This window comes from Lasiosphaeria miniovina, assembly GCF_030549165.1.
Source record: "Lasiosphaeria miniovina strain SMH2392-1A chromosome Unknown B0T26scaffold_2, whole genome shotgun sequence".
Lineage (NCBI taxonomy): Eukaryota > Fungi > Ascomycota > Sordariomycetes > Sordariales > Lasiosphaeriaceae > Lasiosphaeria > Lasiosphaeria miniovina.
In genome coordinates, this window is record NW_026848221.1 from 6444379 (window position 1) to 6472106 (window position 27728).

Sequence of the window (27728 nt, forward strand, 5' to 3'; positions counted from 1 at the left end):
TGAGAACGCAGACTTGAGTGCAGAGAAACTGCGGTGGAGTGTTCTATCGTTTCTGTCACTTCTCTTCACCTTCTTGTTGGGTACTTGCTGGTACGGCCTGGTCTATGAGCCTTCCAGTACAGGAAAGACCGGCTGGCTCGAACAACTTGGGTGATGTCATATCTTCTTTGGCTGTGGAGCTGTGCAAGCAGCTCTCGCCGTGATGGGATTCTAGCGCTTGACTAGCGAGTATTTGGAATCAGTCTTTCCTCTGCTGCAAACCTCGAGATAGAGTTTCGTAGACTCGCGGCTCGCACCTCGCACCTCGCATCGGGGAACTTGGAGAAGCCGAAGTGCTAACTCGTCTCTTGCTCTTTGCTACAACCCAGACAGCTACCGAATTCTGTGCCGAGTTCCATGTTGTGAGCATATCTTGGCACTTCCACGGAGGTTGTAACCGACCGCTCCTTGGACTGTGTATCTGATTGGTTGGAGGGTGAGACAGCCTAGATCACTATTGATGGTAACGGTGAGATATATGTCTAATTAGGGTACGTACCGGAGTGGGCCGATTTTAATGCGCCGAGAGTAAACAATGACATTATGGCTATGCAAGCATGTATTGTCTCGTCTCGTCCAGTGTCTAGAACAAGGCCTAGCCTCATAAACTCCGAGGCCGGAGATGCAGAGCGAAATGAGCCCGACACTAGGCGGTGAGCTTCATCGGCCTGCTATTCTGAGTACAGGGTCTGTTCTGGCTGCCGCCGCCCCAATGTGGCCCACGCGCCGTGGTGTTGAACCCAGATAATACAATACCGCAAAGTAGTTAGGCAGACAGATAAAAGACCCGGAAGTCTGTCTCGAGACTGGGTAGTGAACTCTGTACACGGGCAACTGTCGATGGCTGGTGCAAGTTTTCAGCTTATCTTGAAGATTATCATGTTTCATGATTCGGGAGGGTTGCGAGAGACTGTGCCGTATTCGACTCCAAAGGTATGACCACACCGGCCGGGACCCTGTGCGGTTCCGAAGCGAGGACTCTCAGTGAGTGACACAAAGCTTCCAGTGTCCTGTCACTCTCCTTCCATGACCCTGCCACCTGACTATCGTGGCGGCTGCATACAGGCTGCAGCAAAGGAGAACAGCATGCTTCATCCTGTGTTTATATTTGCTGTTTCTCGTATCGCGGGACCCTAGCTTGAGGAGGCCTGGATACAAGCGGCCCGTCCGTCCGAACCGGAGTGATTCTCGCTAATCACAGAAGGTCAGCATGACCTCACATGTGCTTTCTGTATGTCTGATAAACATCGTCTTGTCTAATTGAGTCTGGCAGATGGAATGTCGTATTGTATTCGCCAAGACTGGCGCAGCGTGGCTGCCATGGCAGCACTATTTCCTAGTTTATGACAATCTCAGCACTCTGAGGTAAGTGAGCGAGTGGGCGGATGATTGCTGGAGGGCTGGACGGTTAACCCTTTGCAGACGAAGGCAAAGTGCGGGCGTGCAATTACTATCTATAACTAGGCACCATGAATGGGCGATGGGCCCGAGAAGGGCGTCTGGTGGTTGTGATTGTGACGTGCGACACTGGCCGCAAGCAAGCAAAGAGGGCGCAGGGGTTCGCTAAAGCGCCGAGACGAGATCTGCTTGCTGGTGGGACGCAGTGGCCGATAATAGTAAAGTGACGATGCGATCGAGACAACCGAGACAATCGAGATGATCGATACATGGAAGCCCTCCCTTGCCTCTCGCTCTTCACTAACTTCTGAGAGAAATGGGAAGAAGAGGGAGTGGGGGATAGCAGTCGAGACTTGGATGGGATACCTAATTAGGGTGATGGACTCGGCGGCATGAAGGTGTGGCGGCAGCGAGACACAAGCCTGGCCTGGGTTTCTGTTGTCGGGAGCGACAGCAACCACCAGACTGCGACGTTTGAGGAAAAAAAGCCTCCCTAGAGTTCCTGTCGGGTATCAGTGAAGCCCTAGGTCCCGTCGGTCGAAATATTTGGGTCCTGCCCGCCTGAAAAACCGGCTGCAGCTGATCACCGTTGGAACTCTAAGTGATGGAATAGGAAAGCAGCCTCGTGCCACCTTCGGCAAGTGCCCCCTTGTCTGCCGCTTCGTTGCCCCTTGCTGCGGCCCCTTTTCTCCTTCTTACTGCCACTCAGTGGCGCCCACTCTGGCTTGGATACTTGCTTCTTTCAACGTCATCTCTTGGTGGCTCTTTCCGAATTCAGGTCGACTTTCCAGGTCTCACCCACGATTCACGACTACTAACAGCGGGCAATTTCTTGGTTGCACCAACCGCTCTCAAGGGCCAATTTAGTCGACCTACATCTTCTTGGATACATGCAAGGCCGCGAGCAACCCTTGTTCGTTGAAGCATCCTGGAGGTCGCAACACGCGAACAAATTCGGCTGCATCTCCGCTGAATGTTTACGTTTTGTTCCTTGTCGTTCGACGAGATATGCCAATATTTGAGCATCTCGTCTCTTTTCTCCCTCTTCGTTCCCTCCTCTTCCTGCTAGCGCTTCGTCTCCGCCTTTGCTTAGGCCACGGTCTGCCTTGGTGTTTGCCTAGGGATCTTAGACTGTCCACTTCTTTAGTAAATCCCTGGTAGGCAAGATATGGAACATGGCCTCAATGGGTAAGGTGTCAAGACGAGACGCTGCAGCAAACAATCGAAGTCCAGAGTCCTCAGCATGAGAAGCACGACGGTCAGGGCCTGCCTAGGACCACCTATCTCATGATCGCCCTAATTCGCCTGCCTCTCGCCCGTATAGTTCTTCTTGATCTGCCTCAGCTCATCTGCCTGGCTTCTCTCTTCCCGTCTCTCTTCTTCCATCCGATTCCCGAAGGGCCAACCAAGATGCAGGAAGCCGAACGGCCCCGACCCTGCCTATATCAGCAAGCATAAGCGCAAGAGTACCTAGATATTGGTTCTCTAGGTGCTCTGCCTCCCCCTGGCCCTGGCGCCTCGCCCTCTTGGGTGGGTGGCCGGTCAACCATCAGCTCTCTAATGTCGGACTACGGGCAAGCGCACTAGCTAGATACCTAGCTTCAACCTTGGCGACGCCGGCCTGGTCCCGTTCTCTTAGCATTCTGCACGCAGATTTCGGGCTGGTCTTTTTCCGTCTCTGGCTCTCTGGCAAAACGCACAGCCGTGGATGGGGTGGCCACGGTGCTCGCTCTCTCTTTGCTCCGAGACGCCCTCGACTTCTGCCCCGCGGGCTTACCTATCTCATACCTACCTACCTAGGCGAGAGAGCCGCCACGCTAGTTGGCCAGTAGGGAGCTTCGAACTACTTACGTACTAAGGATCTGTACTTTGTTGCGCCCCTGGGATTGGAATTCTATGCACGGTCGCCATAAGATCGGCGCTGATGCTAATTGCACGCGCGCTGACATGGGTCCAAAGAATCATGCTGCATATCCAATTACACGTACACCCAATTTTTGCCCCATGACAGAGAGCCTCCCTGCGGCTGTCTTGGCTTCGCTTCCAATGCTGTGCTCACGTCTTGATGAGACCAGTTGTTGCCACTGATTCGTCGTCTATGGCCATGGCCTAGCCTTTCATGGCCCGTCTTTCATTACCCTTGTTGCCACGCTGCAACGCCATCAAACCATTGGGCGTTTTCGATGCTATACTAGGTCCTGTTGCTGTCAGGAACCGAGGATGGAGGATGGAAGCTTGAACAATCTCCAACGCCTCGGATACCACTAGTCCGTCCTCCAACCGCCATGGAATTCTCACCAGCCGTCCTAGTCGGCCTAGCAGAGCAGAGCAGGGTCGGAGAAACGGCAAGAGACAGAGGCCGCGCCAGAGAGCTAAAGGACGAGCCGCCTGTTTCCCGACCACATGGGCTTGATTCTACCATAGTTTGCTAGACTCTTAGTAGCTGCATTTGCAGCCTCGTGGTCCCAATCTAACGCGTACGTGTGCGTCTCAGAGACGTTATAACCCCTTCCCCCGGTCTCGTCTGGGATACACATCTCTTCAACGACCTGTTGGCACCGCTACCCATACCTTCCATCTCTGTGCAGATTTCATCCAGCCTTGGCATCTTTTGAATAACTTCCAGCACCATTTTCTCTCTGTCATCTACTTGCTAGTGCCCCAAGCCTAGTTGTCTAGCCCCTAGAGTCGGAGCCATGCTCGCGTCCGGTGTTTTGTCAGCCGGGTTCCTGTCATTGGCGACCCTCGTCCGGGCTGGGACCGTTACGTACAACTGGAACGCGACATGGGTTTGGGCCAGTCCAGATGGCTTTGCAAGGCCGGTTATTGGTATCAATGGCCAGTGGCCGTGCCCCCTTCTAAACGCCACCCTGAACGACACCGTCATCGTCAACTTCAGTAACAATCTTGTCAACGAGACCTCTGGCCTGCATTTCCATGGCCTCAACCAGCTGGGAACCGAAGACATGGATGGGCCAACCGGAGTCACGCAGTGCCCCGTCCCTCCTGGGTCCACGATCCAGTATCGGTTTACGGTATGTCTGCATTAGACATGCCCTCTCTGTGTTGTACACGACTAAATCAACAGTACTGGTGCTGACTATCTTTTTTTAGGTTCCCAACGCCGGCTCCTACTGGTGTATGTCTCTCAGCTACCCCCTGATAACCGAATCAAAATGTCGATTGAAGTTGTGCTAATGATGATGGCGAGATAACAGATCACTCACACGACCTGGGACAATATCCCGATGGCTTGCGAGGGCCTCTTGTTGTCCACGACCCCAATGACCCATACATCGGCCAGTATGACGAGGAGATTATCTTGGGTGTTTCGGATTGGTAGGTTGAACAGCTGCTGTCACTGTATGAGCCCGCTTGACTAACATTTGACAGGTACCACAACCAAAGCATCGAACTCGGCCGCCAGATGCTTACTCCAACCAATACTCACTTCGCGCCCCCCTTTCCGGACGCCCTCCTTATCAACGACGGAAAGGGTGCCGATATCAATTTCGTCAAGGGCAAGACATACCGGATTCGAATGATTTGCTACTCCGCCCTGTCGTCCGCCTTCATCCACTTCGAAAAACACGTCATGAATGTCATCATGACTGATGCATCCTATATCCAAGAGCAGGAAGCCGACATGCTGCGTATCGCTCCTGCCCAGCGCTACGACTTTCTCCTCACGGCCGGCGACAACGATTCGGGAAACTATCCATTCTTGATATCGCTCGACACCAACCGGGACTACACCAACGCCAGCCTTGGAGTTTCCTTCCCGCACAATTATACGGGCTATCTGGTTATGGACAACTCGAAACGTCTCGACAATACCCTTACCGTGAGCAAGTGGGAGCCTTATGATGATTCGAAGTTCAAGGGCAAAGATGGCGCCGGGCCTTTGTCGCCCCGCAACGAGCTAGTCGAGCTCGACTTCAAGTTTTGTTTTGACAAGAATGGCGATCCTCGGTAAGAACGTGTTGGATCAATATCTAATTAAACGCTAACCTTTTTTTTGTCCCTTCCAGTTCGTGCCTCAATGGCTTGACGTACCTCACCCAGCCAGTACCGACCTTGTACACCGCTACCACTACGGGAGAAAACAATACGAACCCCCTTATCTATGGGCAAGTCAACCCTGCCATCGTTAATTACGGCGACGTGGTCCAGATAGTTCTCAACAACTATGACGAAGCACTTCACCCTTTCCATCTACACGGGCATCAGTTCCAGGTCTTGGACCGACCCTTGAGCGGCGCCGGCAAGTGGTCCGGTCAAGACATAAATTATTCCAGCGAGCCACTTTCGCGCGACACAGTTACCGTGTACGCCAACTCGTACGTCGTGATTCGCTTCAAGGCCACCAATCCCGGCGTCTGGCTCTTCCACTGTCACATCGAGTGGCATGTCGAGATGGGCCTTACCGCTACAATTATCGAGGCGCCCGACCATCTGCGCGGCTTCACCTTCCCCGACGAGTTCCTCAACATCTGCAAGCTGCAGAACATCCCGTACGAGGGCAATGCTGCGGGTAACACGGATAACTATACCGATACCTCCGGGTTCGTTACCTTGGCGCCAAAACAATACAATGGGTGAGCTTTCTTTTTGTCCTTCTCCAGTCCTAGGGCCGCCGGAAGTTGCGTGTGCTGACACATTGTCCCTGGAAGTGCCTTGTATATCGCTCCCTCATAGTACCTGCGCATTTTCTGCTTTTTGAGCAGTCGCTAGTGTCATCTTGCGGGTGTCGCCTTTGATACGACAAAGAGTGTCAGAGCGGCAGTAAGCTAGATTGTAGTTAAGAGTCTTTCTTTAGTCAACACTTTTTCTTTTCGTTGGAGATGTAATACTCGTGTCTCAAGTCGTGCATGCTGGGCTGCCTTGCTGGGGGCGTTAGTTTAGGGGGCGAGATAGACATGGTTTGCCCCGTTTGGCAGTTTGTGTTTTTACCTCTTTCCTTTCAATGGAGTCGGTGAGGGTGATATATAGAGGGAGCAAATGCAAATTAGAATAGTAACTTGAAGAAAGCAATATTTGGTAAGGAGCAGGTTGGTTCTAGTTTTTGCTGCTGTCATCCTAGCTCAGGTCTGAGGTCGTTATTGGGGAAGAACATGGGATACACAAGAAGATTGAGTTAATATAACTTTTAATGAAGAACGAGGGCTCATTTTGTGATTTCAACTTGTGGGAAGAAGGAGACGTGATGATGATCAACCGCGCTATGTGATCAACACACAAGCAGATTCGAGAAAAAAGAGACAAGAACAGCAGGGGAGAACTGTAGACTGACACGTGGTACAATGAGGTATTTGAGTGTCGGCGGGTTGGTGTCAAACTGGAATTTTTGACATATGAGTGTTGTTTGGTTGTTGGCTTGGTCAAATCTACCGAACATTTGTCGCGCCGGACGGCTGACGAAGTGACAAATATGTGAGTGTAGATGAGGCTACGTAACCAGCGCCACATGGACCATAGCATGTGCGGTCGTTTTGCTAAACAGTAAGACGGAGGTTTGTTGGACGAAAGGTGAGATCTGACAAGAATGAAAGGGGGCGTGAGAAGATCATTATTTTTGGGTACCTACCTAGGTGTCTAGGGAGTTGGAACAATGTTTATATGCCCTTGCGGGGTTGGCATGCCACAGTCGATAGATAGCACACCGCGAGCCTCGACAAGACGGTGGAGATGGCCCCATTCTGGCCGCGAGCGGATGAGGTTCTAGGTAACAATTCTTCTCCGGATAGTTAGGAGAATGATGGATTCCTAACCTCGCAGGAAGAGAAGAGAGACATTTTGTGAAGAAGAGGAAAAAAAAAAAAGGGGGGGGGGGGGTGGGGGGGGGGGGGTTCAGAAACATAGAGGAGGGAAGGGAGGGAAAAGAGAGAATGAACTGTTAGGCTGGCGCAAAATAACGCCGTCACGCCACCTCGGCTCCCATTTGTGAAAGGAAGCAGGGAGAAAACGACTTCGCTCCATTCACCAAGGGCCAGAGAATAGAAACAATAAAATGACACAAGGATTGAATTGGTCCAAAGGGAGAAACCCAGGGGGAAACAAGAAAAGAAGGGGGGGGAAGAAAAAGAAAGGAGACAAGAAACAACAGATCTGGAAATTCGCATTGGCGACGAGGGACGGACGCCAAACAAAGTTATATGCCACGCACTGGGTAGGTAGTAGAGGAGGAGAAAGGACGAGAGTCCTTGCCTTGCATTATTTACTCGCTCATTCTCGCGCGGTCACAAACACCTACCTAGCATGGAATACGAAATAAACGCAATACAAAACTCCCTCGTCTTAAAACCACAGCCCCCCTCTTTTTCTCTTTGGTTGGCTACCTAATTAGCTGGCATCTAGTAAACCCGACCGGCCGGCCGGCGTCCCTCTCTCCCAAAACGCCACCGCTTACTCCGGCGCCCGAACAATAACCAAAAAAAGGCGCCCAAAATAACTCACTTGGCCTTCTTAATTCTTTTCGCCTCCCCCCCGCAACAATGTCAATACGCAACAGAAACTAGCATGCACGTTTAATAAATACCTAAACCCCGAGCGAACAACGATTTAGAATCCTCGCCAACCGGAAACAACATTTCGGGATGAGAGATGGAACGGAGAAAGGGTGTACACACAAGGGCGGGAAGAAGGCAGGTGACTGGTGTATGTGTGTGATAACCCCCTAATTAAGGCAAGGCAAGTTCGATAGGTCTTCTATATTTATAGGCTTGCCTGCGATCTAATGTTGCTTCTACGGGTGCGGACGCGGTTAGTAGTTGCAGGGCTGATGGTTGTGGCTTCTGTCCTACTGTGTACACAACTGTCGTCTGGTTGGCGTCGCATAATCGCGGCTTGCTCTCAATTCGGCCAATCTCTCACAGCCCGGAGCGCTCGCTCGTATAGCCAGCCAGCCTTGCAGCATGGTTTTGTTCCGTGACATGTTATTTTCGTCTTGGGGGAAATGATCAGGGTGTGAGCCATTTTCATTTCACGACCTCATCATAAGGATCCCGTGGTCTTTCGAGTCTTCTGATCAGACAAGTATGCTTTTTCCTTTCGCCCAGAAAAATAGTCGCTGTTGTGGCACTGCATTCCCATGCGAAACGGCAATGAGCAGCACTCTCACCATCTCTTGATTGCCGTATGACGCGATGGGGAAATGTGACGAAGTTCATTCTTCAGACTATAAAAAGTAGAAGAAAAAAAAATATACTTACATGTTTCTGGCATCGGTGCACGTTATCTGTCCATGCCTCCGCACAGACACTTCAAACCTGATATTGCTGCTAACTCATCCATCCGGACAGGTGGTAAATACTTTCTGAAGCGACATGTGAGAAGTCCGGCTTCAAGCGGTAGGGGAGATGTACAAGTCCCGGCGCGGCGAGCATGTTATCTTGGCGAGTCTAGAAATGTACGACGTATCCGAGACACTCGACTTCCTGAAAAGGGTGATCCAGTTTGCCTCTCGGAGAAAAAACAGGATCAGAGTCCGTGGGGAAGATGAAGACTCACACCCCAAGATGATAGATGCCGCCACAGATCGGACGTTGATCCCCGGAACTACCCGCAGACAGAACAAGTCAAACTGGCAGTGCTGGTGCCACAATGGCGGAATAGAACAATTAACGCCGTGATAGAAGGTTGGCGAAGAAGAGAATAAGGGGGAGAACCCCGGCCGACAAGTCTCACATGTCTCACAGAATATACCTTACCTCTGTCAAAAGAAGAAACGATAAGCCCCGGATGGCGCTCCGTACACGTCTCGCCCCGTGAAACATGTCACACAACCACATCTCAGCTAGCTTCAGAATAGTTGGCTACCTAGGCAGGCAGGTATGTAGCTCGGCCGGGCTCACGACGGGGCGTTCTTCTCCCTCTCGAGTCAGCTGAGTTGTGTTGATCGGCTGTGTTCAAGCTGCGGTTCCTCGATGGCAGTAAGACGTGATAGGGCTATTAGGAAGCACCTGCGGCGCATACTGGCTGCCCCATGATAGAGGATGGCATATGGCACGGCAGGGGTTTGGTTGCCTTTTGGGACAGCCAGGGTCAGGCAGCTCGTATGATACCAATCGTGGGGGAGAGCGTGGCTATCTACCTTACCGACGACGTACCAGGTGGGCCCATATCTGGTCCAAAAGAAAACTCGTAAGTCTTGGGCAAGCCAAGACTTGGCCCGTTGGCGATGCTGCGATGCCGCAGTCCGTTGTTGGATTGCATGATACCTTAGGTAGCCTGCAGCAGAGTCGCTGACAACCCAAGTCCGGAGTCCGGTGGTGTTTGGAAATGGATGTAGGGAGTACCGGAAGCTGCGGCAAGTATCAGATAGGAAAGCAGAGTCGGATGCTGGACTTGATAAATCTTCTTGGAGAGCCATGGAAGCGAGTCCGGAACTATGGGCAGTGAGTGATTTGGAAGGCATGGAAGACGACGTAGTAGCAGAAGGCACACTGAGACGTCGACAGAGTTACCTTCAAGTTACCTTACCTACCTTGGCAGTTGCGACTGTTCTTCAAGTCTGCCAGCGCTCAGGTAATGCCTGCCTTGCCTGTCCCCAATTTAGCGTAGCAGGCAAGTACGTCTCATAGAAGCTTTTAGTAAAAACCCGACTCCGGCCGAGCACCTCACCGGAGCTGTGCCGAGGCAAGGGTGACTGTAAAATCCAGAGGCGGATTAGAAGAAGGACCGACCGGAATGAGACAGATCTTACTTACCATAGTTACAGCCTCTGCTCCTAGTAATGCCAGCCTAGGAAGTAGCAGGCTGCCAGTTTCATTACCAACACTCCACTAGGCATCTAAAGTCCTTACCTATGTTCCTCTCGCAGATGTCTGGTCTTGACGCAAGGCGCTCTTGGACTGCGATTGTCAAATATCAAGACACACAGTTTGAAGCCAACGGCGGGCGGTGAGCGGTGGGCACGTGGGATCAAACTGTAGTGTGAACATTTGAGTGTACTCCACCACCGGTGGAGGTACACATCTCCGTCACCAAGAAGGCTCGAGTCTAAGGATATCCGGACGGGAATTTGCTGGGCCGAGACCCCGAAAGAGGGTAAGGCATGTAGTATAGTGTGGGCGGAAAGGTACATACGGTGGTAGACGCATAGTTGAAGCTGAAACCGAAGGAGGCTAGGTAGCAGTGCTGGCTGCTCCTGCCTTGAAGCTGCGTCCCAACTGCCCCGAGAGCGGGTAGGTGATGACGATACGCTTTGGGGATTGACGTTTACTCCTATCTCGTTTCCGGTCGCCCGAGATGGGCGTGAGCGAGGTGGCTGCTGAACTGGCTTGCAGACGCTCCCGTTTCGGGCGTTGCGCCTGCAGCATTGTTTCGAGAAGGCGCAAAGTGGTTGAGGTACGGCAGGTAAGGTACATACAGATTGCGGATTACCTTATAGCCTGTGGTGTACTTAGTTAGGGATGCATGAATGACATAACCCGCAATCGCCGAGACGGTCCGCCTGTGTCTTGGCGCTTGGCGCTCTTCAAATGGCACGAGCTAACGGCAGCCATTGCCTGGTCAGCGGGTTTTAGCGTCTCCCAGCATTACTGGACATTTGGTACAGTGTTTAGGTGCATACATACAGGATGTACCTTGCCTAGATGGGTGCCGTGGGGTTTTGATCGCGGGGGGGCCGGGGGCACATCCCCCCCCTAGGTCCCCGGACCCAGCCGAGAACGAAGCCCCGCTCATCTTTTGCCCCAGTCGTCCCTCCCGCATCCGTCAAGGCCAACCAGAGGCATCTAGACAGGGCAAGAGCAACAAGAACTGCAAGTGCAAGTGCAAGTGCAAGTGCAAGTGCAAGCGCAAGTGCAAGTGCAACTGGAACTGGAACTGGAATAGGAACAGGAACAGGAACAAGAACTGGAACTGGAACTGGAACTGGAACTGGAACTGGAACTGGAACTGGAACCGCAACTGCCCTGCAACTTGAGTTCCATGCAATGAGACACTTCCGCCAATTTATGAATGTTCTTGAAAGTCTTTCCCTTTTCTCGCCGAGTCGAGCGGCGGCGGAGACTCGGCTTGCTCAATGGAGGCTTGGCCTGCTTCCATCCAAACTTCGCGACCCAACTACTACAGATAACAGCCCTGTATCGACTCTCGTTACACTCACAGACAGACACACGGCACTGCCGATCCAGACTCTCAAGAGCATCCCAGCACCGTGGTTGCCGCCGCTGGACCGGGAGGGTTGGACTGTGCTCGACTCCGACTACCTTAGGTACGGATGCCTTACCTAGCTCGGTGCTACGATGGTTCTTCATCGCGCTTTAGACTTGGACGGACGACAAAATCTTCTATTCCTTTAGCTCCAGGTTTTTAGTTAGTTGGGACGAAGTGGTACCGGCAGCGTATCATCAACTAAGCTTCAAGATTCGAGATACGAGATGTCACGGAACTCGGCACCCAGTTCAATTCACGATTCGGCATTCGACGGGCTGCATTCAGGCGTTCAACCAATGTTGGCTTGCCTTGAATGACATCAAACACCCTTAGCTAGCCCCGACGCCCGGGGCTTGTAACCGTCTCGGCTTGTATGCTCCGTGTCGAGCATCTCACCAACCTGCTCTTTAGTATCAGTCGCTCGCGTATGCCCCTTCTCTGCACAATGGTTGCTCCATTCCATGCCGCCACCGCCACCACCACCATCACCACCACCACGGACCACGACATTGCCGGCAGGATAGGGTATGCTGCACTGCTGCACACCTTACCTACTTACCAGAAGTTGCCTTCTAGCCGCACACCCTTCGATCACCCCGCCCCCTGAGGATCTGAATCGCGTAGCAGATGGCCAAATTGGGTCTAAGGTTTGTCTTGGTCGCGTTGCTGTATCTCTAGGACAGCTCAGCACGGCAGTACTACTATTCCCGCAGCGCTGGTTCGCCTCCAATCTACAATCTAGGCAGTAGCGACCTAATGGTATGAGACAATCCGTACCCCGTTCGAGGCAGACTCGGGAGGGAGCTCCCTCCCTGCTTCATGGCATTCTTGCCACGGGCCAAGGGTTCGGATGGCGCCCGCCGTGGCCACCGTGCCTGAAGGGAGCAGGGAAGTTGCCCGCGCCGCGCCGCAATATACCCGATCAATCTCAGCTTGACGACCTGGTAAATCTGGCCAGACTAGCAACCGTGCCCTGCTGCTCATCACAGCAGATGGGCTGTTGTGGGGATTTCTAAGCAAGCTCAAATTGCTCCAGGACGCACGCACACGCACGCGGCTGGCTCGCATATGTGCGGCATCTCGATCACCACACCCCCAGATATTCCGTACCTCCGCTGCGCTATCCGTATTTACGTATGCGCACAGTCTTACTGGCCGGCCTTGCCTTGCCTTTGTTCATTGTCGTCGTCGTCGTATGGACACGGCTGCCGTTGATCCGCTTACACAGTATTGCCCTTGACCCCCGTCGGAGCTTGTGCGTCTCGAACTAGACCTATCCAGTCAAATAGCTTATTCTGGGCCCAGTACGGAATAGCTGGGTTACCTTCTTTCGACATCATAGCCCAGCCAGGCCAGTCTGCCTCGGCGAGTCGAGTTCTATAACCCTGCTAACCCTAGATGCTCCGCGCTCTTGCATTGTGCAGTGCAGTGCAGTGCAGCGCAGTGCAGCGCAGCGGTGCAGCACAGCATTGCAACATCGAAACATTGCAGGAGATAGACACCCCCCCATGGTTTCTGATAGCGTGCAGCGCCAGAAGCATATCGGGACCCAGTGGGCCAGTTGGCCAGTTGGCCAACACGGCAGCAACAGTATCCGTGTACATACCGGCCCTGCTCCGGGGCGGTGTCTTCTTGTTCTCCGTTACCTTAGCAGTGGCTAGGACATCCTAGAGCTGCTAGACCAGTCGACAGTTTGTGCACGATTCCGATTAGCGCCCCCGCCGCGTATGTATGTATGTACATACAAGCCATTCAGTGTCGAACTAGTAGCAGGCGCACTTGGGGTTTGAAGATTGCCCTTGGTGCCTTTTCGGTACAGCGTTGTGTGTCCGTTGGCGTTGACGGGATGGGGGGATAATTGTTGCTCGTTTATTCGCCATCTGAGATCCCGCAGATCCCTCCCTGGCAGCTGTGGGCGTTTCCTTGTGGGGGGCTGTCTGGACCTATGGCGTTGCTCAACAGCCCACGTTGCAGCAGCCATGTCGATGAGGCTCACCCCTCTGCCAGCTGGCGGCGACGACACATGGCTTGCCCGTCGCCATTCGCACCGCAATCGCAGCACCACCAACAACAACAACATCCTGCGACGCCGTCATGGCGGGACGCAGAAGGTCGATGCCTCAGAATGGCATGATCCCCAGCATCCGCGGCTAAATCCAGTGCAATTGGCTGCGGGTGCGCGAGCCGCTCTGGGTCAATTATTTGCTATGGTGGCTCGCCGTCCGTGTCGTGGGGGAGTCCGTCCGGACAGTCCGATGGACCACGGGCGACCAGGCTCAGCATGCGACCCACCTCCCACCTCACCTCCTTCTGTCCACTGTCCCTGTCCCTCAGCTAGCAGGCGGATAGTCAGTGGACAGCGGACAGATCAGCAAGTACGTATGTAGGTAGCGGACAGAAACTCGGACTCATTTCATTTGACTCGAAACAGGACGGACTTTGCTGGAAATGGCGGGGGTTAGCTGGCTGCTAACATGCGCTTTGTCTCGCATCAGAGTTTGAACCGTTGCTGCTCCCTTGCCAGCCTGGGCCGTCGAGAGACGATCTGCTAGCGCAGGCCTCGCAGTCTGTTCCTGGCCTTATTCCATTTCCCTGTTTGGGGACCCCGCTGGGCAGCTAGTGCTGGAAACAGCTTTCCACAGCCTCCTGCCCCTGGGTAGACGTCTTTCGTCGTGGGAAAAGAAAAAGCCCCGGCCGCATCTTAGCTCGCGACCCTTGCTTGGAGTGTCCTGCTACATGACTGAGCGGCCTGCCAGGCCAAGCTTTGGTAGCCTCCTAGCGACCCTCGCGAGTCGCGGTACCAATCACCTGCTATGGACGTCCCCAAAAAGGGAACCCCCAAGATTATCAATGATTCTTCGGTCACCGAAGACTAGCAACACCGGACACTGGACTTATTCCCACCGGCAAAAAGGATCACGGATTGGGAGCTGGAAGTGGAGGGGGTGGACATACCATGCTTGACTCTCCTGTTGTCGTACACGCCCCCCTACCCCCCTCCCCTGGAGCGGACTGGGAGGCCATGGATACCGGTTAGCTTTTTCACATGGAACGAGAGCCAGGGCTGCCAGTTCTGGTATTTTTAGTTTTGAATATTAGCCCTACATTGCCCATCTCGTTCTTATAAGATAAAGCCTGCTTCTGTCCGTACCAGGAATTCTTCGAGATCACATCACACCCGACAATTTCATGTCACCAGTACCATAAGATGGCTGACAAGCTGGCATTTCTCCTCTTCGGAGACCAGTCACTTGACACCCATAGCTTTCTCTCCGAGTTCTATCGCCAAGAGAAGCGGGGCCTTCTCGCGAATGCCTTCCTCGAGCAAGCTGGACATGCCTTGAAGACAGAGGTCGAGCAACTGACACGCTTGGAGCGGTCGCGGCTGCCAGTCTTCCGCACCCTACAGCAGCTCAACGAGAGATACTACGGCCAGAAGCTCAAGCACCCCGGCATCGACGGCGCTCTGCTCTGCGTTTCCCAGCTCGCACACTATATCGAGTAAGTCCCAACGCCCTCTTCTGGACCCCCGGTTTGGGGTGGCACCGCGTCCGGCGGCCTAACGTCTGTCTTAGTCATGCCGAGAAGAATTACGAGGATGTCACCAGACACGACCGCACACTTCTCGTCGGCCTGTGCTCGGGGCTTTTCGCGGCGTCTGCCATTGCGTCCACGCCGTCGCTTTCTGCCCTCGTCCCGTTTGCTGTTCAGGTGGTTCTCATGGCGTTCAGAACTGGGACGCACGTCCAGACACTCGCCGAGCGGTTAAGCCCAGCCTTCGACCAGTCTGATAGCTGGACCTACATATTTCCGGGCCCGAAGGAGGAGGACGCTTCTGCGGTTCTGAGCAGTTTTCACAAGAGTAATGTGAGTTTTTGCGAGCAAAACGAATAACTCCCGGCCGTTCAACTAGCAGGCGACTAACAATGCGCAGGGAATTCCGCAAGCCAGCCGCGCCTACGTCAGTGCCGCTTCAGTCAGCAGCATTGCCATCTCAGGCCCTCCGAGTACCCTGAAGTCGTTGGTGAACAGCGGAATTTTGTCCGCCAAGCCGACCTCTATTCCCGTCTACGGGCCGTATCACGCTGCCCATTTACATGCCTCGGCCAATATCGACAAGATATTGCGGTTGGACGACGCCAAGGTTGTTGATGCTCTTTACGGCACTCGCCCAAGATCCGCAGTCATGTCGTGCACTACGGGCACATGGTTCTCCGAGAAGGATACAGCCGCACTGCTGAAGTCGATTGTGCACGAAATTCTGAACGAGACTTTGATGTTTAACAAGGTCCTAGACGGGTGCCTCGAGCGAGCCCGCGAATTCAAGGGGAAAAGCTGCCTCATCCTCCCCCTCGGCCCAACTCAGAACGCGGCCACGCTCGCAAACCTCCTTAAGGCGCAGACCAATTTGGAGGTCGTGCTCCGCAAGTCGCCCTCGGTTTCGGCAGAGAGCACTGGCTCTCGCATCGGGAACCACGGTCCTAGCGGCAAGTGCAGGTTAGCCATAGTTGGTATGGCCGGGCGGTTCCCGGATGCTGCTAGCCACGAGAAGCTCTGGGAGATGCTCGAGAAAGGCCTCGACGTTCACAGGGTGGTCCCGCCAGACAGGTTCAATGTCGAGACGCACTACGACCCCACGGGGAAGATCATCAATACTAGCCACACGCCGTATGGTTGCTGGATTGAAAACCCGGGTTTCTTCGACCCCCGCTTCTTCAACATGTCGCCTCGCGAGGCCTTCCAGACGGACCCAATGCAGCGCATGGCGCTGACCACAGCCTACGAAGCTCTGGAGATGTCTGGCTACGTTCCCAACAGAACGCCGTCTACCAGGCTAGACCGCATTGGCACATTCTACGGCCAGACTTCGGACGATTGGCGTGAGATCAACGCCGCCCAGGAGGTCGACACGTACTTCATCACGGGAGGTGTCCGGGCCTTTGGACCCGGCCGTATCAACTACCATTTCGGCTTCAGCGGGCCCAGTCTAAATATCGACACGGCATGCTCTTCCAGTGCCGCTGCCATGCAGGTGGCTTGCACGGCCCTGTGGGCGCGGGATTGCGACACAGCGGTCGTTGGTGGTCTGTCCTGCATGACCAACCCCGACATTTTCTCCGGTCTCAGCCGAGGACAATTCTTGTCCAAGAAAGGGCCTTGCGCGACTTTTGATAATGAGGCAGATGGTTATTGCCGTGGCGACAGCTGCGCGTCGGTCGTGGTCAAGCGCCTCGAAGACGCCGAGGCGGATGGAGACAGAATCCTGGCTGTCATCCTAGGCACCTCGACAAATCACTCAGCGGACGCCATCTCCATCACACATCCCCACGGCCCAACACAGTCAATTCTGTCCACTGCCATCTTGGACGAGGCTGGTGTTGATCCCCATGATGTGGACTACGTTGAGATGCACGGCACTGGCACACAGGCCGGAGACGGCACCGAGATGGTTTCGGTCACCAGCATCTTCGCACCTGCTGAACGCAAGAGACCCGCCGACAGGCCGCTCTATCTCGGCGCCGTTAAAGCGAACATCGGCCACGGTGAAGCGGCATCTGGAGTGTCGGCCCTGATCAAGGTGCTCATGATGCTCCAGAAAAACGCGATCCCGCCCCACGTCGGCATCAAGTCGGGGTCCGTCATCAACAAGACCTTCCCCAAGGACCTGTCGGATCGCAACGTCAATATCGCATTCCACACAACCCCGTTCAGACGCAAGGACGGCAAGCCGAGAAAGATATTCGTGAACAATTTCAGTGCGGCCGGCGGCAACACTGGTTTGCTGATCGAGGAAGCCCCCAAGCTTGAGCCCGCAGAACAGGACCCCCGCAGCCAGCACATTGTTACATTGACGGGCAAGTCCAAGGCTGCCATGATCCGCAATGCCGAGAGACTTGTGGCCTGGATGGAAAAGAACCCAGGTACGCCTCTGTCGCATGTTGCCTACTCAACAACTGCTCGCAAGATCCAGCACTACTGGCGCATGAATGTGGCTGCCAGCGACCTCGCCGAGGCTCAGAGGGCCATCGCAGACCGTCTCAAGGAGAACTTTGTGCCTGTTCTTCCCGAGCAGCCAAAGGTCGCTTTCATGTTCACCGGCCAAGGCTCTCACTATGCCGGCCTGGGCAACGAGTTCTACCAGCACTACACCATCTTCCGCCAGAACATTGATGAGTTTAACCGCCTTGCGCAGATCCACGGTTTCCCCTCATTCCTGCCTCTGATCGATGGCAGCGAGCTAGATGTGTCCAAGTTGTCGCCTGTCGTGGTGCAGCTTGGTCTGGCCTGCTTTGAGATGGCGCTGGCCCGGCTCTGGGCCTCGTGGGGCATCAAGCCAGCCGTGGTTCTCGGCCACAGCCTGGGAGAGTATGCCGCTCTCAACATTGCTGGTGTTCTGTCTGCGAGCGACACCATCTACCTGGTCGGCGCTCGTGCGCAGCTTCTGGTAGACAAGTGCACAGCTGGCACACACACCATGCTGGCCACGCAGGGTTCCGTCGAGACCGTGACCGAGGCTCTCGGCTCCAAGGCGGAAAACGTCAACGTTGCCTGCATGAACGGCCCTCGCGAGACGGTTCTCAGCGGCGAGGCGAGCCAGATGGCCGAGATCGCCCAAGATCTCGCGGGCGCGGGCTTCAAGTGCACTCAGCTCCGCGTGCCTTTTGCCTTCCACTCGGCGCAGGTCGAGCCAATCTTGGACGACTTCGAGAAGCTCGCGCAGTCGGTGCAGTTCAACGCTCCCAAGGTTCCCATCATCTCGCCGCTCCTGGGCAAACTGGTCGAGGGAGAGCCGATCAACGCGGCCTACCTCCGCAACCATGCCCGAGAGTCTGTCAACTTCCTTGGCGGTCTCGTCTCGGCCCAGCAGTCGAGCGCCATCGACGAGAAGACGGTCTGGCTCGAGGTCGGCCCGCATCCCGTCTGTGCCGGCATGGTCAAGGCCGCCTTTGGTGGTACTACTGTCGCGGTCCCGACGCTGCGCCGGAACGAGAACTGCTATAAGACGCTCACCGCAAGCCTCTGCACGCTGCACACGGCAGGTCTCAACATCGACTTCAACGAGTATCACCACGACTTCGGCCGGTCGGTCCGCCTTCTAGATCTACCCAGCTACTCTTTCGACGAGAAGAACTACTGGCTGCAGTACTCTGGCGACTGGTGTCTGTCAAAGAACCGTGTTGGCACCTCGGCCCCCCCCAAAGCCATCCAAGCCGCGAAGCCCAAGCTGGCGACGACGACAGTGCAGAAGATCATCCGAGAGGAGGTCAAGGGCGATATTGCCATCGTCGAGATCGAATCTGATCTCTGCCAGCCACAGCTTCGCAACGCCGTCTCGGGTCACTTGGTCAACGGCGCTCCCCTGTGCCCGTCGTCGCTGTACGGAGACATGGCGATCACCGTTTGCGACTATGCCTACAAGCTCCTGCGGCCCGACTCGGAGAAGATCGGCTGCAATGTCGCGCACATGGAGGTGCCCAAGACGCTGATCTTCAACGACACAGCCAAGAGCCACATCTTGAGACTCACCGTGACCGCCAATGCCAAGACTAGCCAAGCAGACCTTGTCTTCCACACCGGTGAAGGCGCCAAGAGGATCGATCATGCCAACTGCAAGGTCTACTTCAATCCCATCGATGAGTGGCAGGACGAGTTTGACCGCGTCGCCTACCTGATCAAGTCGCGCATTGACGCCTTGAAGCAGGCCGAGCTGCGTGGCGAGGCTTCAAAGATCGGCCGTGGGCTTGCCTACAAGCTGTTCTGTGCCCTCGTCGACTACAATCCTCGCTACCAGGGAATGGAAGAGGTCATCCTTGACAGTTCTGCCTGCGAGGCGACGGCCAAGATCCGCTTCCAGACCACAGAGGAGGATGGCAATTATCACTTTAGCCCCTACCACATTGACAGTCTCTGCCACATCTCGGGCTTCATCATCAATGGCACCGACGCTGTTGACTCGCGCGAGCAAGTCTTCATCTCGCACGGCTGGGGCTCTTTGAGGTTCACCGAGATTCCCCAGCGTGGCAAAGAATACCGAAGCTACATCCGCATGCAGCCTGTCAAGGGCAGCAAGGTGTATGCTGGCAATGTTTATGTCTTTGACGGCGAGAAGATCATCGGCATGACTGGAGACCTCAAGTTCCAGGCCATCCCACGCAAGGTTCTCAACATGATGCTTCCTCCCCGTGGTGCCCTCGCTGCTGCATCTGCCGCGCCGGCTCGCTCTGCACCAGCTATCAAGGCCGCCCCTACCAAGCCTGCCGCCCCTGCCAAGAAGGACAAGAAGAAGGAGACGGTGACACCGTCAAACATTGGCAAGGTCAACCAGAAGTTGAAGAGCGTGGTCTCGGACATCATGGACATCCTTGCCAAGGAAGTCGGGTGCAGCCACGACGAGCTGGCGGACAACATCGCCTTTACTGATCTCGGCGTCGACTCTCTGATGTCATTGACTGTTAGCGGTAGAATCCGTGAAGAACTGGACCTGGACCTCCACTCCAACGCCTTTGTTGACTATCCCACCATCGGCTCCTTCAAGGGCTACCTCGCTCAGTTCGAGACACCAGGTCGGAAGAAGAGCATCTCTTCTAATGACTCAGATGATTCGTCTGACGACGAGTCACCTGAGATGGAGTCGGATTCCAACATCACGACTCCTCTAGACGAGAGTGAGACCAATTCGGTCAAGGGCGATGCCAAGGCAGAGTCGGGTAGCGCTGGCGGCTCTGAGCTCCAGTCCATCATCCGCAACACCATTGCCACCGAAATGGGCGTCGAGGTTGACGAGATCCTGGCTGCCCCTGATCTTGCCAACCTCGGCATGGACTCTTTGATGAGCCTGTCGATTCTCGGCACACTACGAGAGAAGTCGGGAATGGCCATTCCATCAGATCTCTTCGTTTCTAACCCCTCGCTGAAGGATGTCGAGCGTGCCCTGGGCGTCAGCGATGCGCCGAAGCGGCCCGCTGCTCCTAAGCAGTCCAAGGCCCAGGCACCCGCTGCTCCCAAGCACCCAAGGATCGGATTGGAGGAGCCGGCGCCCCCTAAGCCGCCTAGGCCGACCAACATCGTCGACAATTACCCGAACCGTAAGGCATCGTCGGTTCTTCTGTCTGGAAGCCATAGGACCGCGACCAAGCACCTTTTCATGATCCCCGACGGAAGCGGTTCTGCTACCTCGTACACCGAGATCGCCGATGTTGGCGGCCAGTGGGCGGTTTGGGGTCTTTTCTCGCCTTTCATGAAGACGCCAGACGAGTACCACTGCGGCGTTTACGGCATGGCCACCAAGTTCATCGAGGAGATCAAGCGTCGCCAGCCTTCGGGACCCTACTCGGTAGCCGGCTGGAGCGCTGGAGGTGTGATCGCCTACGAGATTGTTAACCAGCTGACCAGAGCTGGCGAAAATGTCGACAATCTCGTAATCATCGACGCACCCTGCCCTGTCACTATCGAGCCTCTCCCGCAAGGTCTCCATGCTTGGTTCGCCTCTATCGGCCTCCTCGGCGATGGAGATGACAAGAAGATTCCATCGTGGCTTCTCCCTCACTTCGCCGCCTCGGTTAGTGCCCTCAGCAACTACGACGCGGAGCCAATCGCCAAGGACAAGTGCCCCAACGTGATGGCCATCTGGTGCGAGGATGGAGTTTGCAAGCTCCCGACGGACCCGCGCCCGGAGCCATACCCCAAGGGCCATGCTCTGTTCCTGCTCGACAACCGGTCAGACTTTGGCCCCAACCGCTGGGACGAGTATCTAGATGTCAACAAGATGAATTTTAGGCACATGCCTGGAAACCACTTCTCCATGATGCACGACGATCTGGTATGTACCCTCCTCTTGAATCGCCAGTAATGCGTGAATCCCCGCTAACATGATTTTCTTGCAGGCCAAGACCCTTGCTGGCTTCCTCAAGGAGGCGCTGTTGTAAATTTGACGCCGCATCGGAGTTACAGCAAGTCGCGCGGTCGACTATGTCGGAATGCCTGAATGTTTTTGATGGCTCTCTTGTTAAACCACCTTCGTTTTACCATGCATCTGCCCCTACGGTCAGTAAATACAAGTTGTAATTCCTTATACTTGCTACTTCCCTTTCTATCGTCGGATACGGAGGTATGGCCATTGTCATTGTTTACTCTTTCCTCCAGTCTTTTTCACTTGTACTGTTCAAATTACTACCTAAGTCGGGGAGATTGTTGCGCGAGATGTTTGCTTGTTTCATTTGTGTGGCACTGCTAGCATTGCAAGATTGGGTTTTTCATAGAATATTGCTTGTTTCCTTTTTTTTCCTTTGAGTAAGAGACTGTTCTCTCTCTATCAGAGCTCGCCGGCTAGCCGGCCTGGCAGCTCTTCTTGTACACCTAAAAGAGGCTCCTGAGCCCGTTTCCATAGACCAGAATGATATAGCTACTGTTAGAAGCTTGCCCGTCTATTCGTTGAGGTTGATGCCTATGAAATACATCGTATAGCTTATGAAAAGCTGGTCAATATAATCTGTGCTATCTTTTCTTTTGTTCTTTATTCTTTCAGTTTCTCTTTGTTGTTTGTTGTGAATTAAACAGCAACCTTCAGCAGATCGGTGCACAACGGCCAGTCATGGTACTTGTTCCTTAGTCTGCCCTTGTCTCTCTTTTCTTCTTTCATTCTTTCATACTTTCTTTTCTCCCTAATACCTCGACTTGGACTTCCGTCTATTCTTTTTTATATAGAGTTATCTATGTATGTCTGTGAACTTAATAAGAGGGTACATTAAGTTGAAGCATCTTGTTTATTGCTCTCCTGCACCCCCTTCCCCTTTTAGGCAATGGCCTGTCTCCAAGAAGGGCTTCTATTTCTTTTTGGACTTGTTCTTGTTCTTGGTCTTGTCATTAGTTTTCTAATCCTATTGCTATTTACTTGCCTCCCCGTCCTTCCTTCTCTCTCCCATTCTGTCTTTCTCTTTCCCTCTACAACACGCACATCTCTCTCTCTCCTAATTGCTCTTGCCCTTTTCACTCCCACTCTCTGGTTTGCTGCAGAGGAACGTATATCTACCTTATCTGTCTAACCAAGTCTAAACCGAATCATGTCTCATTTGACTTCCATAGTTTCTGATTTCTTTTCCTCTGTCCGCACCCGCCTCCATTTTCTGTTCTTGTCTTTTGCGCCAAGCGCGAAAAGGTATTTTTGGGTCTCGTTTTTCTTGTCTGGTGATTATCATTAACACACACACACACACGCGCGCGCGCGGTTTTTGAGAACGGTGGTGGAAATATCTGGGTTCCAAAACGACGCGACAAAACTGTAGTCTGTATTTCTTGTGCATAGTCCCTGTGTTTGTGGTGGTCTAATCGTCTTCTCTAACTCTGGCGATAGTTCTAGCTCTTATTTGGTCTCCTCCAGTCCCTCACCCAGCAGTCAACTCAATACATGCTTCTCTGTCTGCCCTGTCCGCTGCTGCCTGTGTGTATGAGTGCATGTGTGTGTGTGCTATTGTTGGATGTCGTTGGGTTCTGACTTGGATGTGTGTCAACAAGGTATCCCCCAAAGCAGAAAATCCACCGTCGTTGGTTACCAATAAGGGGCGTGTTCATGTAGCATGATATGTTCGTTCTCGCGAGTAAGCACTTGCGCGGTACTATACGTAGGATTGTTGTCTTTCCTCCTTCTTTTACGCCTGACTTCAACTCTTTGAAAACATTACACTATATCATGTCTATACATACGCATAGCTAAGGTACCTACATAGGCATGTTATGGTGTGCTGACACGATGCACACCACGCAAAGGTCTTATTAGACCCTTGCTTATACTGATAGTTTTTCTCTGGCGTGGCTGTTGCGAAGGGTAATAGCAAAAAAGAAAATGATGGTGGGTGTTGAGTAAATGCGGGATGCGGGTGCGAGGGAGGTAATCCGTACACACAGCTGAGGTAGTAACCAAAATGGCTGCAGCCCTGAAAGACAAGACCTAGAAGGGCTACCCTGGTGCCACTTTGAGAGGAAGAACCCGGGCAGCTGGTAATGGATGCATTCCATTCCCCAAACCGTGGTTGGTGGTCAGCAAGTTGCTGTCTACCATTTTGGTAAGTTCCTAAATACCTAGCCAAGCGCACCTTCTCAACTAGACTGTTCCTTCCTCAATCCTTGAAATTCCCTGGTTTCCATGTTAAGTCCTGAACCGTCAATTGTGCTCCTTGGTGCCTGCCTCCTGGCCCTCGGGTGTTGATCAGTTGGAGCCTTGAACTCCAGGAGTGCGGGGACTCGGGGAACTGAGACAAGAGATTGCCATTGAAGTTGCGTGATGCAAGTTTGTCCTCGTTCAATCCCAACGTCGACCTCCACGCCTCCCTCACGCACACACAGCCCAAGTGTGTGTGGGCGTGTGTAACCCCCAACATGGGAACTAGATGCAGCAATGGGGCAGGCAGAGCAGGACAGCTAGCTGTAAAGGAGAGGAAAGAAAAGGCAACCCGCTAGATAGCTTAGAGGAAAAGGATTTTGTGTGTGTGTGTGTGTGTGTGTGTGTGTGTGTGTGTGTTTTGTCTCCCCCTTTCTTTTTTCTTTTTCTTTTCTTTTTCTCTTCTATGCCATTAAACATGCGCGCGCGCGCGCAGCTACCAATTGCACATCGCTCCCGCGTCGTAGCACAGCAGCTCGTCACGAGACATCAGCACACATAGCCAATATATTTATATTTATATGGTCTTGTCTTACAGCGCGCGGACATCATATATCAACACAGATGGAAGACGAAGAAGGGAGAGAGCGAGCACAAGATCCCGACAGCGTAGTGCGAGCAGTCAGGCAAGGCCCGTATTACAGCTTTCGGAAATTCAATCGTTGTCTTGGGTCCCAGGCGTCAAACAAAAGGTCCGAGCACGCCGTAATTGGTAATCCATGCTCGCTATGCGACTCTTAGCCCCCTTCGCAGCTTTTCTTCTGGTATTACAGCAAGAATTCCTCCGACCACGGGGGAGACAGAACCCAAATCAACTCTCTTGGTAGAGACAATGAATCACCTGCTGCCCGAGTTGCCATAGACATGTGCGACGTGCATCGGTATGAACACAACCCGCAAAGACCCGGGTGTTGCCAGGTAATCTTGGGATGGCGCCAAACCTCTGAAAGGGGGACGCTGCTGCCCGCGCATATCACCATGTTATCGTCTTGACGTATGTTCATCTTTCACATGCCCGCCCTATTTCCGCCTAAGGCATTTGTCGTCCTCGATCGACCTTGTATGTGGAGGGAGAGGCCGAACTAAAGACTCTGCAAGCCAGGCAAGCTCGGGGACTATGAGATATCTTTTTCTTCTTTCGTTCGATGCGGCCATCCGTCACACGGCGAGCGCCCATCGCAGCTGCAACAACCCTTCAACTAGCCCCATGCAACTTGCCTGGATAGGACCTGGGGGCGTTCGACGTATTCTAGAATGCATCATGTAAGCCTGACGAGGACAAGCCGAGAAATATATCCGTATCCGTGTGCACGCAGGGCGGCTTAGGGCGGGAGAGAGGCGGTGGGAAGTAGGGGCAGCCAGAACAGGCCATGCCATGCTGCCGCCATGTTTCGCAGTCCCGAAGCTAGCAGTTTCCTCAGACCTGCTTGTGCTCGGAACCCATCTCTGATCCGAAAACCAGAGAGAGCCTCCCGCGAATCGCAGCGCCCGGTGTTCCACGGCCTTGGTCTATCCTTACTGCGAGCACTGCTAGTACTGCGAGCCCCATGTCTGGTCTTCTCGTATGTGCACGGGCCTGGGCCGTATTCTCCTGCCAGCTCAGTTCCAGGCATCCGCCCTAGGGGTTCGGGACGGGCGGCTGCATGGTGTAACTTTCCACGTTCGGATAGCATGTTGCACCACCTCGTGGCCGCGGATCTGGCAGGCTCGAGGTGGAGGAGCTCTTCGGAATTTGTCTTTGACTTCTGTTATCCCGCTGTCCGAGTGCAGCCCACGTCTGACACAGAGCCCAGCCAAGGGTTACTCAGGGATGGCCGTTGGACCTTTGACCATGTAAATAAACCCGTGACCGATGGACAGCATAGATTCGATCCCCTGAGCGCAGGCCCCAGTTAACCTTTTGCGGCGCGCAGGGGCGGCTGGCGGTGAGGTTATGGAGTAATGCACGTCGAGAAGCACCTTCCAAGCTCGCTTTGTTTATTAGTTTCAAGGGAAAACCCGGGATGCCGATGGAAAAGGTTGGCTGCACTCTGTCTGCCTCGCGGCGCCTCAAACTCCGAGGCCCATCTGAGGAAAATAACATGTGCACCATCGAGGACCCAGAGCTAATGGGTGCAGTCAAGCTTGAGACCTGTGTTTTCTCTGATCTGGTTAGCTTTATTATAGCCTGAAGCAGAACCTCTCTGTGTTTCTGTTGGGGGGAGGAGATATTTCACCGTTGAGAGGGTAGGTTCCGGCGTGCATGTCATCTCTTATTAGCACGTACCTGGGAGGACGGGGAAGTTCCTGCAGTTCTGTGGCAAATAGACATCATCGACGTCCAGTCCAGGATATCCTGTCAAAATGCTTGGGCAGCGGAATATAGTATCTGGTTGTACGGCGAGTGCTATTTCAGGTGCAACGGGGATGGAGAGCGATGACTGGCCCACGATGTTCGGCCGAGGCGCTAATTTCTATTCGCCTGGAATTCGTATAAGCGAGAAAACAGAAAATAATGCAAGTAAAAGAAATACGCAAATGGAATGAATCCCACACATGGCACATGACTCACAGAAGTATGGAGTAATCACAAGGGCAAAGTTGTGGAAGTGTATAGGGGTCAAATGTATCGTCAGTAATATCCCTCACAACAAATTATTTCGTACAGCAGCTTAGCCCGGGGTCGATAAGCTGTTGACTAACCGCATTATGAATTGTGGGTAGTTGGTTGGATACTGGAGCCTGTGATTTCTGTGACATTATCATGACGACTGAAGGGAGGGACTGTCGATATGTTTTACGGGAACATCAGGAGCCGAGAACGAAGGCTACCGCGGGGCCTCGTGGACTGTATGTTCCCGCTCGGCGAAGGGGCTGATGGGAAGCTGAGAGTTCTGGACCTGGAAATGTCCCTTGCCATGCCAATTCAAGGCTGGCTTCAGCTGTTCGATTGAGATTGCGGGCTCGGCGCTTGTCGATCTGCTCCAGAAATTGGCTTGAAACACAGCGTTGGCGGTGTGTGTGCGTGGTCTCAGGGACCCTTGGGACCCTTGGGATCCTTGGGACCCTGGACGCCAGGCAATTCCGGGCGCTGATGGGCTGGGTAACGGCAGCATTATCCAAGCTCTAAACCCAACCAGCCAAGGTATCTAGAGAAGTGAGAGTGTGGGGCTCCTGTCGATCGTTCTCGAAAGTGACCTTTGACGCCACTTTGTACATACATACGCAGTAAACTCTGACCGGCGACGTGTAAAGCACGCAGTAGTCGTATAGTGGTTCCTGGCTGTGATCTCTGCTGTTAGAGGGACAATCTTTGGTGACGTGCTCGCAGTTTCTGTTCTTCTTCTGTTTCTTTTGGGCGTTTTTGTCTAATGTAGGCTGAGACTACTAGGTACTTATAGACTGCCTTGTAAGTTGCGGCCTCATGTTGGTGTCTTGGGGTATTCTAATGTGACTAACCTCCGCTCTGGGGAGTCTCTTTCCAGGGAAAGGGAAAAAAACCGATCCTTCGATGAAGGTATTCCGGGCTGCAGGCGCCTAGCGATCCAATGCCAGTGGCTAAGTTGTTCAAGCTACCGTGCCCCTGCTGCCTTCGACTGTGAGATATAAGACAATCCGTGGAGACAGGAAGTGTTCAACGAATAGAGGGGGGGAGGGGCCAGACGGCGATGTGCGGCTTGCAATGAGTCTCGATATCTGTTTAGGTAGGTAGGTAGGCGGGCAATTCTAGGTCTTGGTTATCCATTCCGAATTTAATGCTCTAACAAACGTTGGAAGTTGGGAATTCTTCTCCCAGCGCACTTTCCTCCACTAATAGCACCTAAGCTCTGCAATGGAACATCAATGGATTCACTTGTAGAATTTAAACGTTTATGATCGCCAACTTACCTACCTTAAATACCCTGCTCGTTCCTTCTCAGATCTGAAGCTGCGGCGGCTGGGTGCAACTTCTCATAAAACGGCAGGCATTTCGGGGTATTCCATTCAGAAACAGCCT

The 27728-nt window shown here is 53.6% G+C and overlaps 3 protein-coding genes across 3 annotated transcripts; 2 read left to right on the top strand and 1 right to left on the bottom strand.

The window, feature by feature from the left end:
• Positions 1 to 4133: 4133 nt before the first annotated feature.
• B0T26DRAFT_768358 (multicopper oxidase like protein) lies at positions 4134 to 6278 on the top strand (the record flags this gene model as incomplete). The annotated part of the gene is made up of 5 exons (XM_060446499.1): positions 4134 to 4472; positions 4552 to 4576; positions 4656 to 4776; positions 4846 to 5409; positions 5469 to 6278. 5 exons carry the CDS (start codon positions 4134 to 4136, stop codon positions 6037 to 6039), a joined length of 1620 nt encoding a protein of 539 aa, XP_060301522.1. The 3' UTR covers positions 6040 to 6278.
• On the bottom strand, positions 6279 to 7051 carry B0T26DRAFT_181286 (uncharacterized protein). Its single transcript, XM_060433617.1, has one exon. The coding sequence runs from the start codon at positions 6916 to 6918 to the stop codon at positions 6517 to 6519; it is 402 nt and encodes a 133-aa protein (XP_060301523.1). The 5' UTR covers positions 6919 to 7051; the 3' UTR covers positions 6279 to 6516.
• A 7755-nt stretch (positions 7052 to 14806) lies between these two features.
• On the top strand, positions 14807 to 21524 carry B0T26DRAFT_748848 (uncharacterized protein; the record flags this gene model as incomplete). Its single annotated transcript, XM_060445017.1, has 4 exons — positions 14807 to 15099; positions 15174 to 15465; positions 15533 to 21418; positions 21483 to 21524. The coding sequence occupies 4 exons, from the start codon at positions 14807 to 14809 to the stop codon at positions 21522 to 21524; spliced, it is 6513 nt and encodes a 2170-aa protein (XP_060301524.1).
• Positions 21525 to 27728: the final 6204 nt, after the last annotated feature.